This window comes from Oryx dammah, unplaced genomic scaffold, assembly GCF_014754425.2.
Source record: "Oryx dammah isolate SB20612 unplaced genomic scaffold, SCBI_Odam_1.1 HiC_scaffold_4, whole genome shotgun sequence".
Taxonomy (NCBI): domain Eukaryota; kingdom Metazoa; phylum Chordata; class Mammalia; order Artiodactyla; family Bovidae; genus Oryx; species Oryx dammah.
The window spans coordinates 39,889,968-39,906,722 of NW_024070188.1; the positions used below are offsets into that span (position 1 = coordinate 39,889,968).

General features: G+C 39.8%; 1 protein-coding gene across 1 annotated transcript in view; it reads left to right on the forward strand.

Annotated features, from left to right (window-relative positions):
- Nucleotides 1-8,339: 8,339 nt before the first annotated feature.
- Nucleotides 8,340-16,755, forward strand: part of MMS22L (MMS22 like, DNA repair protein) — a 126,071-nt gene continuing 117,655 nt past the window's right edge. The window contains exons 1-4 of the mRNA XM_040239144.1: nt 8,340-8,447; nt 8,949-9,251; nt 10,287-10,412; nt 13,873-13,922. Coding sequence (XP_040095078.1) covers nt 9,088-9,251; nt 10,287-10,412; nt 13,873-13,922 — 340 coding nt within the window. The 5' untranslated portion in view covers nt 8,340-8,447; nt 8,949-9,087. The remainder of the gene's footprint in view (nt 8,448-8,948; nt 9,252-10,286; nt 10,413-13,872; nt 13,923-16,755) is intronic.

A 16,755-nucleotide genomic window follows, 5' to 3' on the forward strand; every position in this document is an offset into this window, starting at 1 on the left:
CTCTCTTGCTTTTTCGATGATCCAGAGGATGTTGGCAATTTGATATCTGGTTCCTCTGCCTTTTCTAAATCCAGCTTGAACATCTGGAAGTTCACTGTTCACATATTGCTGAAGCCTGGCTTGGATAATTTTAAGCTTCACTTTACTAGCGTGTGAGATAAGTGTGATTGTGCAGTAGTTTGAGAATTCTTTGGTATTGCCTTTTTTTCGGATTGGAATGAAAACTGACCTTTTCCAGTCCTGTGGCCACTGCCACTCTACATAGATGTTATTCAACAAATTTATTAATGTAATTCAGGTGGTGGCAATTCTGTTCTATAAAAAGCCAGACAATAAATAGTTTAGGCTTTGTGGACTGTATACTCTTAGTTGCAACCCTTAACTTAACAGCTGTAGTGAGAAAGTAACCACAAACAATATATCAACTAACGTGTGAATCTGAATTCCAACAACACTTTTCTTCCAAAAACAGGTGGCAAGCAAAACTTGACCCATGAATTATAGTTTGCTGACTAATATAATTGAATTACATGTATTTTAACTCATTCCCTTTCTGAACACCACAGAGCACCATGCAAACCCTAGAACGACTGTATGACTTTAATGTGAAAGACAATAAAACCTTTTTCCTAGGAGATCATTTTCAAGATGAATTTTCTGTTACCCAAAATATAAAAATTTACTTTAGATTGAGTGATCAAAAAAAGTTTCTATGAAGGAGAATAGTTTTAGCCTCTGTAACTTAGTGTTGTAAGATAATAGAACTGATGGGTGTTTGTGAGGGCAGCTTCTAGTTGTCCATCATATTTAGTTCAGTTCAGTTCTGTCGCTCAGTCGTGTCCAACTCTTTGCGACCCCATGGATCGCAGCACGCCAGGCCTCCCTGTCCATCACCAACTCCCAGAGTTCACTCAGATTCACGTCCATCGAGTCAGTGATGCCATCCAGCCATCTCATCCTCTGTCGTCCCCTTCTCCTCCTGCCCCCAATCCCTCCTAGCATCAGAGTCTTTTCCAATGAGTCAACTCTTCGCATCAGGTGGCCAAAGTACTGGAGTTTCAGCTTTAGCATCATTCCTTCCAAAGAAATCCCAGGGCTGATCTCCTTCAGAATGGACTGGTTGGATCTCATCTGTTCCCTAATTTTAGTTTGACAGGATAAAGATTGTTATTTCCCAGCTTGTTTAACTTTCAGCTTGACCTGACTGAGCTAAATGAAGAATAAGGAAGTACTGAACTGGGTCAGAAACTGGATGAAATGCCTAGGTACACCTGGGGGTGAGTATTATTGTTTCCAAAATAAGCTCAATGATGTAGTATGTGTAAGTGAATTTAGTATGAGCAACTTTTGGAACTGAGCTTAAAAGGATACATGCTCTTTCCCCTTTTTCTCCTTTTTGCCAGATGGAAAGTACATGTGCTGGCTACAACAGGAGCAGCCTTTATGGGCCATGAAATGAACTTAAAATTGAAGCCCACACATTGTGTAGACACAAGATATAAGAATCCTGGAATCCTAAAACCATACAAAAGCACCAGGTCTAGACTGATTTCATGACATTCATGGGAAAAGAATATGCTTTTGTTTATTGTGCCTGCTTGGATGCTCAGTTGTGTCTGAGTCTTTGTGACCCCGTAGACTGTAGCCTGCCAGGCTCCTCTGCCTATGGGGATTCTCCAGGTAAGAATACTGGAGTGCATTGCCATGCCCTCCTCCGGGGGATGTTCCCAACCCAGGGATTGAACCTAGGTCTCCCATATACCAGGTAGATTCTTTACTGTCTGAGCCACTAGGGAAGCCCATGATTACTGAAGTGGGTAGCCTATCCCTTTTCCAGGGGATCTTCCTGATCCAGGAATCAACCTGGGGTATCCTGCACTACAGGCACATTCTTTACCAGCTGGGCTACTAGGAAGATACAGTTAATTTGAGTTTTATGCCATTTGTAGCTTTGCCCAACTCAAAGTATTACAGAATTTTATGTTAAATTGAGAGTTCAACAGAAACCTCTATAAGGGAGAGAGATTTTAGCTAAGATCTCAAGGACAAACAGGAACCAAGCCTAGAAAAAGCAAGAGGAAAAAAAAAAAAATCAATTCTGGCATAAGGCACAACATTTTGAGACAGGAAAGAATATAGTGTATAAGAGGAACTGGTGGAAGGCCAGCATGGCTGATGGTTTGTTAAAGAGGTGGAGGGTAGACATAGGAAGGGGTCAGATCACAAATGTTAGGGGTTAGGTTTCACTCTAAGAACAACAGGAGGCCACTGACAGATTTTAAATAACCAAGAGATTTGCACCTCCCCTTGATAAGTGTGAATGACTGCCCCCCAAAGCCTGACTGCTCATGCCCCTCCAGCCTCTTTTTAATTTTTTTAAAATTTTATATTGGAGTATAGAAGATTTATAGTGTTGTGTTCATTTCAGGTGTATAGCAAAGTGATTCAATTATACATATACATATATCCATACACACACTACTATATGTAACACAGATAATCAGCAAAGACCTACTGGATAGCACAGGGAACTCTATTCAATATTCTGTAATAACCTATATGGGTAAAGAATCTAGCCTCTTTCTGTTGGTGTCACCCGAGCCCTTCAGGCATTCTTCTTCACAAAGTTCCTCCCGAGATACCACAAGTCTTACTCCCTCCTTCAGGAGCTACATACTATGCATTTACCCTAGAGGCATTACAGCTCATTCCCTCCACAGCACTGTCTCCTGACTCTGCCACCATGAGTCACACCAGCCAATCTTCTGCTCTGTCAGCACAGAGACAGGGACCTGTGTGCCCTCAAACACCAAAAAATACACTTCACCCCATTTAAGTGGTTCCTGAAGTTCTCCTCCCTTGACCTGAAGAAAGAGAAGGGAAACACTTCTATGCTTAGTCTCTAAAGAAATCCTCACTCTTAAAAGTCTAGCCCCTAGTGAATTCTTTTATATATATATAAAGGTGGATGATCAGTTAATGATGATAAAACCAAATTTTGGCTACCTACTTTGCAATAATGATCTATTACCTCAGATAGAATATTGGGTTATAGTTAATTTTCTCAGAGTGATGTCTCAGCTGAAACTGCAAAACTAAGAAAATATAATTATAACAACTTTCAAAAAGACCCCCCGCCAAATACAAATATTGATAGTTAAAGACAAAAGGCAACATTTCATTCATTTATTCAAAAGTCTTTCAAAGGGCCTACTAAGGTACTATCCCAAATGCTGAGGACATAATAATGGACAAATCTCAAGCTTATTGCCTAGTGAGGAGACAGATATGGCACAATTACTCTGTATATATGAAGTTTATTATCCTGCATATATATGCTATGTATAAAAGTTATGTATTCTACTTGTATGACCTGAAAATCTAACTCAGGGATGTTTAGGAAAGAATAGAACCTTTGATGTAGTCTTTGAACAGAGAAGCAGAGTACCAGAAGGCCAGAGTTGAGGACTTTGTAAGGCAGACCATAAGACGATATCCTGGGCCAGGCAAAAAAATTACCAAAGTCTTAGCTAGAAACAGGACTAAGGATATGTAACTTGGGTAGGCATCAGGAAAAGAGTAACTGGGTAACTGAAGAAAAGAGGCAGAGCAGGAAGCAGTACACTGTGGGGTGGAAATTTTTCTCTGGAGGAAGCTGTCTCTGAGACAGGCAGATACATCACAGCTCTTTTGGTGTAGCACAGTAAAGGTAATAATATAGTACATATTACTTACACAAATGTAAAAAGAATAATTTATTTTTCCTGGACAGGGAGATGTTATGGTAAGATGTGACAGCACAGAAGTGATATATAAGAAGTGTCATATAAGAAGATAATCCCACCAGGTAAGAGAAGAGGAAAGGAGTGTTGGGCATATGTTGCTTTGCCTGTACAGTATTTCATCTTCCTTCTTTGGTAACAATATTCTGCTTTTGCTTTGGAGAATCACTCCTCTTTCATTTCCTGTTCTCTTAGAGTGATTATAAATTAAGGTGTCCTATCCACTTTCTAACTCTAAATAGAACCATATATTAATACATATGTTAAGAAGCAGGAAGTAAAGGGCAGCATGCATAGTCGTGTCCAACTGTTTGTGACCCCATGGACTGTAGCTTGCCAGGTTTCTCTCTCCATGGGGTTATCCTAGCCAGAATACCAGAGTGGGTTGCCTTTTCCACCTCCAGGGGATTTTCCTGACCTAGGGACTGAACCCGCATCTCCTGCGGCTCCTGTATTACCAGGTAGATTACCACTGAGCCACCTGAGAAGTTCCAAGTAAAGGGCACAGAACAGTGTAAAATAAGTGTTTTCCAATCCATCTTCATTCTCACAATGATACTCTGATATAGACTAGAATTCAAGGATTGCAAACTGGCAGCCAGGCCAACTTGGCCTAGAAATGTGTTTTTCTTGACTTATGTTTTTCTAGTGTGTTTGTATGTCTTTACACAGGGTTTACAATCTTCTGATTACCACATACTTCAATATTAGTAGTATAGTGTTAGTCATGTCTGACTTTTTAAAACCCCATGGACCCCAAGTCCACGGAATTCTCCAGGCAAGAATACTAGAGTGGGAAGCCATTTCCTTCTCCAGGGGATCTTCCCAACCCGTCTCCTGCGTTGCAGGCAGATTCTTAATCTTCTGAGCCACCAGGGACCTTCTGCCTTATACCAGCCCTAAGGTCGCAGGTGGACATGAAAGGAGGCCAGACTGCTCATATTGTACTATGTCGGAAGCTTTACTTCCATTTTTAATGTAATTGCCACAACAAGTTTATGAGGTACAAATGGAAAATGAGACAGGCTTTGAAATCAGACCTACCTATAGAATCATCTTGAGTCTTTCTACCATACCTAAAACCCAATTCAACAATATCGTCACTCATTTAATATCCATTCAGTCTTTTAATATCCATTCACTCTTTAATATTGACTTATTGAACATCCTCAAGAAGCATTTTTGAAGGTATAAATAAGTAAGTAAGTGAAGTCGCTCAGTTGTGTCCGACTCTTTGCGACCCCATAGACTGTAGCCTACCAGGCTCCTCTGTCCATGGGATTCTCCAGGCAAGAGTACTGTAGTGGGTTGCCATTTCCTTCTCCAGGGGATCTTCCCAACCCAGGGATCGAACCCAGGTCTCCTGCATTCCAGGCAGACACTTTAACCTCTGAGTCGTAAAAGCAGACATGGTTCCTCTTCTCTGGAAGCTTACATTGTATTATGTGTTTTAGTCACTTGGTTGTGTCCAAGTCTTTGTGACCCCATGGTCTGTAGCCTACCAGGGTCCTCTGTCCACAGGATTTCCCAGGCAAGAATACTGGAGTGGGCTGCCATTTTCTTCTACACGGGATCTTCCTGACCCAGGGATGGAACCTGGGTCTCCCACAATGCAGGCAGATTCTTTACCATCTGAGCCACCAGGTAAGTAGTGTAGGATATAAATATTACCGATTACATATTTTACTATAAAGTTGCACCTGTGGTGAGTCCTTCCAGTGAGCTCCATGTATACCTATAATAGAGGGAGTTGGTATAATTTACAGAGATCATGGAAGACTTCTCTGAGGGTTAAATATATGAGAAGAGATCTGAAGGATGTGCAATAGCACTATGAAGGGGAAGGAAGCACACTGGAGGCTGAGAGAACAACATGTACACAGACCTTGCAGAAAAGTGCGTGCGTGCCACACTGCTTCAATCATGTCCAACTTTTTGGGACCCTGTGGACCATAGCCTGCCAGGCGCCTCTGTTCACGGGATTCTCCAGGCCTGAATACTGGAGTGGGTTGCCATGCCCTCCTCCATATTTTCCCGACCCAGGGATCGAACCTGTGTTGCCAGCATTAGCAGTAGGATTCTTTACCCAGTGAGCCACCAGGGAAGCCTTCAATGTCTTATGTTGTTGGTCAGTCGCCCAGTCACATCCAACTCTTTACAACTTCATGGACTGTAGCTCACCAGACTCCTCTGTCTATGGAATTCTCCAGGCAAGAATACTGGAGTGGGTTGCCATTCCCTTTTCCAGGGGATCTTCCCGACCCAGGGATTGAAGTTAGGTCTCCTGTATAGCACACAGATTCTTTACAGGCTGAGCCACCAGGGAATCCTAATTCTTCTATAAATGATAGTATTTTTCTCTTTATATATATTGAAGCTCTGTTATTTGATATATATACACTGAATATTTTATCACCTTGATAAAATTAACTCCATTTCTGTCAGATTCACTCTATTTTCTTCAGCCTGGACTCTACTCCATGAGCCTGAACTTTATAAGTTACATCCTTGCCCTCTGCTTTTAAGTTGGGTCTGGCCACCAATGATGAGGGACACTGCTTGGCTATTACATTGGGTAGGGAAAGAGATTTCAGTATAGGTGTACCTTGGCAATATTGTGGGTTTTGGTTCTAGACCACCACAATAAAGTGAGTCACACAAATTGGTTTCCCAGTGCACATAAAAGTTGTGTTTACACTATAGTCTATCAAATGTGCAATAGCATAATGTCTTTAAACAATAAGGTCTATAACTTATTTAAAAAATCCTTTACTACTAAAAAAGTGCTAACCATCATTTGGGCCTTCAGCAAGTCATAATCCTTTTGTTGATGGAGAGTCTTGCTTCATTGTTGATGGGTACTGACTGATCAGGGTAGTGGTTTCTGAAGGTTGGGGTAGCTGTGGCAATTTCTTAAAATAAGACAAAAATGAAGTTTGGCATGTTGATGACTCATGAATGATTTCTCTGTAGCACAGAATGATGTTTGATAGCATTTTACCCATAGTACAATGCCTTTCAAAACTGAAGTCAATCTTCTCAAACCCTGTTGATGCTTTTTCAGCTAAGTTTATGTACTAGTCTAAATCCTATGTTGTCACTGCAACAATTGATTAAGTTTACTGTCTTACATGGGCCTAGTTTGTGGTATGCCAAAGGAATTATAATAGTATCATCAACCCTCACAGATCACCATAATAAATCTACTAATTAAAAAGTTTGAAATATTGTAACAGTCACCAAAATGTGACACAAGACATGAAGTGAGCAAATGCTATTGGTAAAATGGTACTACTAGTAGACTTGTTAAATGCAGGGTTGCCACAAACCTTCACTTTGTAAAAACACAGTTATCTGGGAGGCACAAGAAAACAAACCACAACAAAAATGAGGTCTGCCTTTACCTAATCCTTTAGCTCCTTCCTGTTGGGTTCAGGTTGACATTGGCTATACTCCTTCATTAGGGTAGCAAAGGTGCCTATCAGGTGGGTGGCATCTCAAATAGCAGTTAAGTCTCCTTGGATCTGGCAATCTCTTTTCCCTTACCTCTTAAGTCTAAAAGTAGTCATATCTCTTATCAGTTCTGGGAGCTTCACCATCACTTTTTGTTTCCTGGTAATATCACCCACCTCTTTGTAAAGTGCCCTTTCATTAAGCACCTTGCAACTAGGTCTCTTGAGCATGCCATCTTGTTACCTGCTGCGGGTTCATACTGATACACCACCTATGAAAGTAGTAGCTTAAATTATTTCAGAGAATTTATTAATTCTTTACACTCCACTCACTTGTTTAAGCGAATTGACTACTCAACAACAGACACTTGAAAAGGGGGTCTATTTCGCTGTTACACCCAGGACAAACTATATTTGGACGAAAGGGCAATGGAGAATACAAAAATTACCGCAGGATATTTAAATGAGAAATTCCCATGTTTTCTTGAAACTGAAGACGGCTGAACGGTGTTATCTCTGATTTAGACTGAAAAGTCTTTACAAAAATGTTCAAGGTTAAGTGTCTTAATAAACCTGTCCAGATAATGTTGTTAAAGGTGGGGGTGGGGATGGGGGAGGCGCGCAACAGTTTTTATACAGAAATCAAGTTCCATGTGACCTACTCAGTGTTTCCACCCACTGGAGTAACCTCATTTTTCACTTGCCTTGTCCATAATCCACGAACAAAAGGCATCTACGACCTCGACAAAGCAGCTGCTGGGACTAGCTCAGGAACTAGAGGCTCAGGCGCGGCCCTCAGACAGCCGCTTGCGATTGGCTCCAGTGGAGCTCTTTTCTTAAGTTCGGCCAGACTACAAACCCCGCGGTCCCTAAACCTCGTTCACCTCAGCCCGTTTCCTTCTTAAGTGAGGTTCCGCCTTCCGGCCCAAAGTACTAATTAAAACTACCAAAGGGAGGGGAAAAAAAAAATAAGAAGGTAAAAATGCAAATAGCCTTACGGAGTCCTGGACTGGAAAATTCTCGCGAGAACTTGAGGAGTGCCGATGGGTCCCTCAGAGATCTCGCGAGCGCACCTCCGGGGGCGGGTTTCTCCGTAGCCCCGCCCTCCTTGAACGCGGGCGTCTTGGCGGGAATTTCGTCTGTTTGTGATCTAGACCCCCACGGACTCGCTGGCTCTGGCCGGGACCGCCGGGGCGGATCTCGGGGACTCAGAGTGAGTAGGTACGACTTGCGCCAAACCAAGGGCGCCGGGGTGTGCAGGACACCGGATCCCCTTCGCCCTGTGGTCGGCCCGCTCTGGTCGCTGCCTTGTGCGGACCTGGCGGGATTTGCCCAGGCGGGGAGAGCGGGGATTTGCTCTGGGCCCTGTGGATCCACGCCTGGAGTCCGGCCGGGGAGCTTGCAGTTCCGACACTGCGGGGGACCTGGCTCGGTGCGGTGTAGTAACTTAGCGGAGGGCGCAGGTCTAGTCGAGCTCTGGGCTTGAGGCTGAATCTGTCCTGCCGACTTTTTTTCTCTCCCACTTCACCCTGTACTGGGTTGCAGGGTCTGACGTAGAGGGGATTTTTAAGTTTCTGCCACAGCCAGTCCGGGGCGCAGTCTAAATTCTGACAGCCTTGATCTAGGGGAGTCGGTGGGCAGGGGCGGGCGGGTTGGGGGCGGTATATATTTATTGAGGATTTATTTCGCTTCTCGTTTTTTTCTTGTGTGCTAGGGTGGGAGGCGTTTGGGGAACTTTCTGAGGTCACCCCAAATCTCGGCCCTCCCCACCTCCAGGAATCACATCACAACTTCTTTGGAGCCCTTACTGATAGTCATTAATGAACTCCAAAAATTTCAGGAGATGGTAGACAATGGATAACTGTCCCGCTGCCTCCACGTTTCTGACCGACAGCTTGGAACTGGAACTGAAGACAGAATGGTGCAATCCCCCTTGCTTTTCTTGTGATTTTGACAACAGAGGAGGAGGAAAACATTTTTCTGGAGAGTCCTACCTTTCAAGCGGAGCTCTTAAGCGGTAGGTTAAAAAAAATCGGAAACAGTTTTTCCCTATTCAGACTTTAGGAGTCTGTTTAGGTATGTTATTTAATTAAGACTTCAGTCAATTAAACTTTAATGTTCATCAGGCACTGTTTTTGCAAATCGGCTCGGATGCACGTTAATAGTTAATAGTTCTGTTGGTTTCTTGTTAGAGCATACACATACCTGAAAGATTTTTGAAAGGATAATTTCCTTGCTACCTGCTGTTCTCTTACCTCACCGCTGCCTCAGCTTTGGAGTAGGGAGCTGGACACTAGATTTACCTTTTACTTAAAGTGAATTATAAACTATCTGCGCTTTTTGAAGTGGCATTTTTTTTTGTTGCCCCAGAGTCCTCTAAATCTGTATATTTACACGTGCAGAAGTCTTATAGGTCTTTTTTTTTTTAAGCTTTTTTTTTTTTAACTTTCGAGTAAATGCTTCAGATTGTGTAAATTCACAGAAATATTATCCTTCCAATCTCTTGTTTGAACAGTTGTATATTCATATTTCAGTAAAACTGCTGTTATTGAAATATTTTGGAAATACCTGCTGAGGCAGTTTTATTCAGAACAGAAAACATTTTTGTTGATTTTTACAATTGTACCTTCTTTCAGACCTTAAAAGATGTTATTCAACTTGATTATGCCCTTCTTTAGACATGGCTCAGAATAACTTTAACTGTTTTAAAAATTAAATGTCCCCTCAAAGGGTGAAATTCTACAACTGAAGACCACTGTTGAATGCAGGTGAAAATATGTTCCCTATGGAAAGTATGTTCCACCTTTTTCCCTCAAGTTATAGTGCTGTTTAGTTAAACTTTTGTTTTTAAAAAATCATAATATAGGGTTGAATTCTTAATATAGTTCATTTGTAGTATTAGTGAGATACAAGGTACCAAAGCGTTACCTGACTTTTAACATTATTGCTGACATGTCTTTGTTAATATGGGTTCAAATAATGCCAGAAACTCCTGCTATAGTATGAGATGTAGCATACATTTTATGAAATTGAATCAGAATTTTTATTTCAGAGTAATTTTGAATCTTGATCCTTTACCAACTAATTTTGAAGAGGATACAGTGGAACTATTTGGCATTGAGTGGGTTACTGAAACAGCATTAGTGAATTCATCTAGAGTTCTCTTTCATCTATTCAGGTATGTTTTGTCTTTTTTTAAAAACTGCCATTGAGTGAATATGCTGTTCAATTTGTGCTTTTTTTTTTTTTGCTATTCAGTTTTAAGTTATATTTCTGGGTGGTTTCTAATACTAACATTACAAAAACACCTGTAGGAGTTTGATTGCTGCTCACCTGGTTATCTTATCAGCAACAACACTTAAGCAGTAATGCTTGATGGAGTAATGGTTTTAATGGGTTTATTCTTTTAGTGGTTTTGCAGAATTTTTATTCTGTTGTATTTGACACGGGCTTCTGCAGTGGCTCAGTAGTAAAGAATCTGCCTGCAGTGTAGGAGACACAGGAGACATGGGTTCAATCCTTGGGTCTGGAAGAAGCCCTGGAGGAGGAAATGGTAACCCACTCCAGTATCCTTGGCTGGGAAATCCCATGGACAGAGGAGCCTGGTGGGCCACAGTACATAGGGTCACAAAGAATTGGACATGACTGAACACATACACATATTTGACATCATTTATTGAAAACTAATATTTAAGGCTTTGAAGTATACCATAACTTTGGAAGAAAAATAAAATACTTTTGTTGCTTTTTGTTGTTCAGTCGCTCAGTCCTGTCTGACTGTTGTGACCCTGTGGACTGCAGCACACCAGGCCTCCCTGTCCTTCTTTATGTCCTGTACTTTGCTCAGACTCATGTCCATTGAGTCAATGATCCTATTCAACCACTTCATCCTTTGTCACCCCCCTTCTCCTGTGCTCAGTCTCTCCTAGCATTAGGGCTGCTTAATAGACATAATTTTTCAGTAATCTTTAGAGAATGAACTCACACTTTCCAGACTGTGTAATAGAAATATAATTAATTAATCTGGACAACATTAAAAAATGTTAATGAAAATTTTAAACGTACTCAAATATAGAGAAAATAGCATAGTGAACCCTCACATGCCTTCCCTCAGTTATGATAAACATCATGGTTTTATCACATTTCCTTCTGTCCCTTTCCCTCTGCCTTTGGCTTAAATATTTTAAAAGCAGATTCCAGGTATCATACCATCTCACCCTTAAATACTTCAATATTTATCTCTTAAAAATATGAACTTAAAAAAAATAAACATTACTCATTATCACAATTAATTAAATTGAAATGATTCATTATTACTTAAAACCCAGTCCATAATTCATATTTCAGATTTGAAGTTACTTATCAAAGGCAAATATTGTCTCAAAATACATTAAGAATGTATATTAAGAATGGTAATTCTAAAGTTTACCTGAAAGCACAAAAGATCCCAAATAGCCAAAACAATCCTGAGAAAGAAGAACAAAGCTGGAGTCATCACACTTTCTGATTTCAAACTATATTACCAAGGTATAGTAAACAAACATCATGTTATTGGCATAAAAACAGACATATAGATGAATGGAACAGAATTGAGATAACAGAAATAAGTCTACACCTAAATAGAGACAGTTAATTTATGGGAAAGGAGCAAAGGACATACAATAAAGAAAGGGCAGTCTCTTTAATAAATGGTGTTGGGAAAATTAGACAACCACAGGTAAAAGACTGAAACCAGGCCACCATCTTATACACAAAAATTAACTCCAACTGGATTAAAAGCTTGAATATAAGACCTGAAACAATATAATATCTAGAAGAAAATAAAGGCAGTGATCTCATTGACATCAGTCTTAGCAATGTTTTTCTGGCTCTGACTCCAAAGGCAAGGGAAACAAGCAAAAAATAAATAAATGTGACTACATCAAGCTAAAAAACTACGCACAGCAAACAATCATCAAAGTGAAAAGGCAACCTACTGGAGGGGAGAAGGCGTTTGCGAGTCATCAATCAGTTCAGTCACTCAGTTGTGTCCGACTCTTTGCGAGTCATGTATTTGGTTTATATAAGGGGTTAATATTCATTTAGCTCAACAACAACAAAAAATCTGAAAAAAATGAGCCGAGAATCTGAACAGATATTTTTCTAAAGAATAATTGGAGACAGCCAACAGGCACATGAAAGGATGTTCAGCATGACTTAAGGAAATGATGTCACCTCACATCTGACTGTTGTCAAAAAGAAAAGAAATAACAAAATGAAGAAGATATGGAGAAAAGGGAACCCTTGTGCCCTGTTGGTGAGAATGTAAATCGCTGCAGTCACTATGGAAAACAGTATGGAGGTTTTGAAAAATTAAGATAGAGCTACCCTATGACCTAGCTATTCCACTTCTGGGTATTTATCCAAAGGACATAGAAACACTAACTTGAAAAGATATATTCATCTCCTATGTTCATTATAGCATTTTTAGTAGTCAGAATATGAAGATATAGAAACAACCTATGCATCCTTCGATGGATGGATGAAGAAATTTTAAATGTATGTATGTATACATTTATATATATACATTTTTAAAATTACATATACATACATATATATACACAATGGAATATCATTCAGATTTAATAACGAATGGAATCCTGCCATTTGCAGCAACATGGATGGGCCTCGAGGGTATTATACATAGTGAAATAAGCCAGAGAGTGACAAATACTGTGACTTCACATGGAATCTAAATAAAGCAAATGAACAAACAATAAACTCATAGATGTAGAAAACCAGTTAGTGGTTACTAGAGGGGAAGGAGTTGAGGATGTGGGTAAAAAAGGTGAACTGAGTGAACTGTATGGTGATGGAGAGTAATTAGACTTGTGATGGTGATCATGTGGTAGTATTCATAGATGTGGAATTACAGTGCTGTATACTTGAAACTTACATAATTTAAAAAATGTATACATGATACATTTAAATGAAAATAGAAAGGTTGAGTGATTTCTCTTACCCTGATCCCATGGGAACTGTGCCATGTTACATATTTTGTTGGGAAAACAGTCTGAGTGATTCTGTATAATCTTAAACATTAAAGAATGAGTTTAGTCTTATCCAGGACATAGGTTATAAATATGGCTCCGTCTTTAGGGAGTTAAAAAAGGCAATTAGGAAGAGAATAGCAAGAGAAGACTATTGTGAGAAATTCAGGTGGAACATCATAAATTAAAATTTTCCCTGATTAGTCTACATTACATATTATATTCCATTTCAGAACTCCTATTGTGTAATTATATGACACAGTTTAACATTTCCTATGTAACTGTTAACCGAGGATGTTTAATGTAACTATGTTAAACTTAGAGATATAAACAGTATCTTCTTGATGTTGAAATCTATGATATTTAATTTTTGAGATAAATGTATCTCTTAGATGTTTTTGGGAGGACAGACATAGATAGGCATGTTTTATCTTCTCTCAAAGTGTTTACTACCTGAAGGTGATGCTAATAAACATTCATGAAGCATCAAACATTATTCAGGGATGAGAGGCATTGAAGCTGTGTAAAAGATTTGGAAACACTATCTGTAACTGTTACATACTTTAAACTATTCAAAAACTAATTCTTACCTTACATTTTTTAAATTAGGCAACAGCTATACAACTTGGAAACCTTATTACAGGCCAGCTGTGATTTTGGTAAGTTTTAAGTGTATTTAAAGACAAGAAGAAATGGCTCTATGATGTGTCATTGGATATCATCATAACGTGAAGGAAGTGTTAGTTTAGAAGTTCAGGAGACAGTTATATTTAGTGTTCAGAAAAAGTATGACACTTAAATTTTGCTCCTATATGAAATTTACAGTATTTTTCCACATCTGCAAGTAAGATTGTTTTAAGGCCAAACATCTCTGAAGTGAGATAGTAACTTGCTTTGGGGGTGGGGAGTGTGGTGGAAATGTAAAGTGCCAGACCTCATGCCTACCTTCTTGTTTTCCTTTCCTGCTTTCCGGTTTTGTTTTTATTGTGGGGTAATTGGTGTAATTTTAAGGTAGTGAAGGGAATTGAAGGGCAGTGTGTTTCAGTACAGGCTAGCGGCCTCTCCTTTGAACAGTTTCAGTACAGTATAGACTTCAGAATCATGACTGTGGTCAGCCTGGATTCCAGCCCTGGCTAATTTCAGGCCTCACACCAGGTAGTAGTTCCCACCTCACAGAGTTCTCATGAGGACTAAATGGCATAATGCATGTTAGGTGCTTAGCCTAGGATCTGTTGTTATGCCCAGCAACCACAGATCACGCGAAACACAGCTTTGGTCAAAAAAAGTGTTTTATTAGCTTAGGAGGCAAGGGAGAGAAACGCATCATGAGGAACAGTTGGGGCCTCTCAGCAAGCGGAATTAGGGAGGGGCTTGTGTAGGGTATGTGCTTGCACAGACTAATTTTGGGTCGAGTTTGAGGCTTTATTCTGGATTTGATGCTGTTAAGAAGCTGGAGCAACTTGGTAATTTTAAATTTTTCTTTAGAAGGTGGAACAAAAAGGAGGCAAGGGTAGGTTCTAGTTAGTGATGAAGCGGTAGTCATCTTAGCTGGAAGAAGGGGATATTCTGTTCTTGGACTTTGTTTTCGCGTGGTTGTGTACTGCCCTGTTTCTGTGTGTGTCAAACATGATTACTGAGATGGTTTGTTTTTTCTTGTTTCACCAAAATCATGGCGTGACTTTGTGTGATTATTTTTGATAATGTATGGCTGTTTAATTTCATTAGGAAACTTCATGGCCTTAATTGTTGTCTGCTTTCAGGGCTGTTCTGCTTTCTCAGTTGGTCCTCAGTAAATATTGAATATTCCTATTTTGTTGTCACCCAAGTCTCTCCTTCATGTGCAAGGAGCTGATGAATCAAAGAGGAAAATTATGCTGCTGAAGTTTGCAGTTGAGTAAAACAGATAAACAAGCATAATTGGCACAGTACATGGAAAAGCGTAATAATAAAGACATGTGCAAGTTGCTACAGGAACCGAGGGGTTTATCTGTTTATGTGCGCATCACTGAATGATACCAGGTCTGGGGCTTCAAGGATGAGGAGGACTTAGCCAGGCAAAAGCTTATGGAGAAGTGTTGGGGATAGGCTGAGTTCAGGTATGAAACAACTTTGTGACAAAGACATTTGACATGTGTAAAAACATAAAAGCTGGGAGAAAAGGGAGTTAAGTGGTGATTATGTAGGTTGGACTATGTTAGGAATTAATTTTTGGAAGGGAGGCAATTACAGGTGTCTTTGTAAGCAGTGCCAAAAAGGCACAATTTTACTTTTAAACTCCTGGGGAGCCTCTACAAGATTGTAGTGGAAACAGCGAAAATACCTTTGCTATATAGAATGACAATTAAATTGGGTTTGTGGAAGGCATTTATTATGCAGGATTATTCCTTGAAAAGCAGTTATGGACCTAAAATCACTACTGGGTCATTTGTTGAAATGGTTACTTGTTACACTGACATTTTGGCCCCTTTAGTTGCTTAAAAAAAAAACAATGACAGATTTATTAGGCAGGTTAGCAATATTGAAAACTAACCAACGTCAGCTTGGGCTTCCCAGGTGGTGCAGTGGTAAGGAATCTGTCCATACAAGAGACGCAGGTTCCATCCTTGGCTTGGGAAGATCCTTTAAAGTAGGAAATGGCAACCCGCTCCACTGTTCTTGTCTGGAAAATTCAATGGACAGATGAACCTGGTGGGCTACAGTCCATGAGATTGCAAAGAGTTGGACACGACTGAGCACATAGCACACACACATCAGCTTACCCCTCCCATGCAAGCTGTACCAGGGGTTTGTTAGTAAATTCCTGTAAACCCTTGGCCCTCAGCCCTCTCCAGAAAGCCCTTAGGGTCAGTTACTGATGTATACATGGTTCTTGTTCTCCTGTTGATTATACTCCAAGGATTGCTTTCCTGTTGAGGCAGAATATATACATAATATAATGTTGTTATTATTATTTTTACTGCTGCCTGGTATTAAATATAGCTGTTAATGTTATTCTTTTTTAGTATTGTATTTTTTTGTCTCTAGACATTTCATCTGGATTTTTTTCATGTTTTCCATTTCTGTTCTCGTATTTTTTTAATCTGTCTTTAACATATGGAGTATTTCTACAGCTGCTGTTTTTAACTTTAACTACAGATTCTTTCATCATTGTCATTTCCGGGTTTGTTTGTATTAACTTTTTCCTCATAGTTTTAGGATATATTCTGGTTTTTTGAACACTTAGTAATTTTTTCTTGTATGACGGACTTTGTAGCTTTTCATGGCTGCTTTCTGAATTTTCTTGTATTCCTAAAACTAGTGTTGAATTTTGTCCTGGCTCATTGTTGAGTACTTGTAATCCATTGGATTTTTGAAGCTTGTAAATTTTGTTAGGACTTTTAAAAAGTAGCCTTTAGTCTAATGTTAATTCAGCTCTAGTAAGGCTTCTGAGGATTCTTTCTGGTTTATTTCTTTTTTAAAATTCTTGGTGGGAACTTAAACTGTTCCTTGATC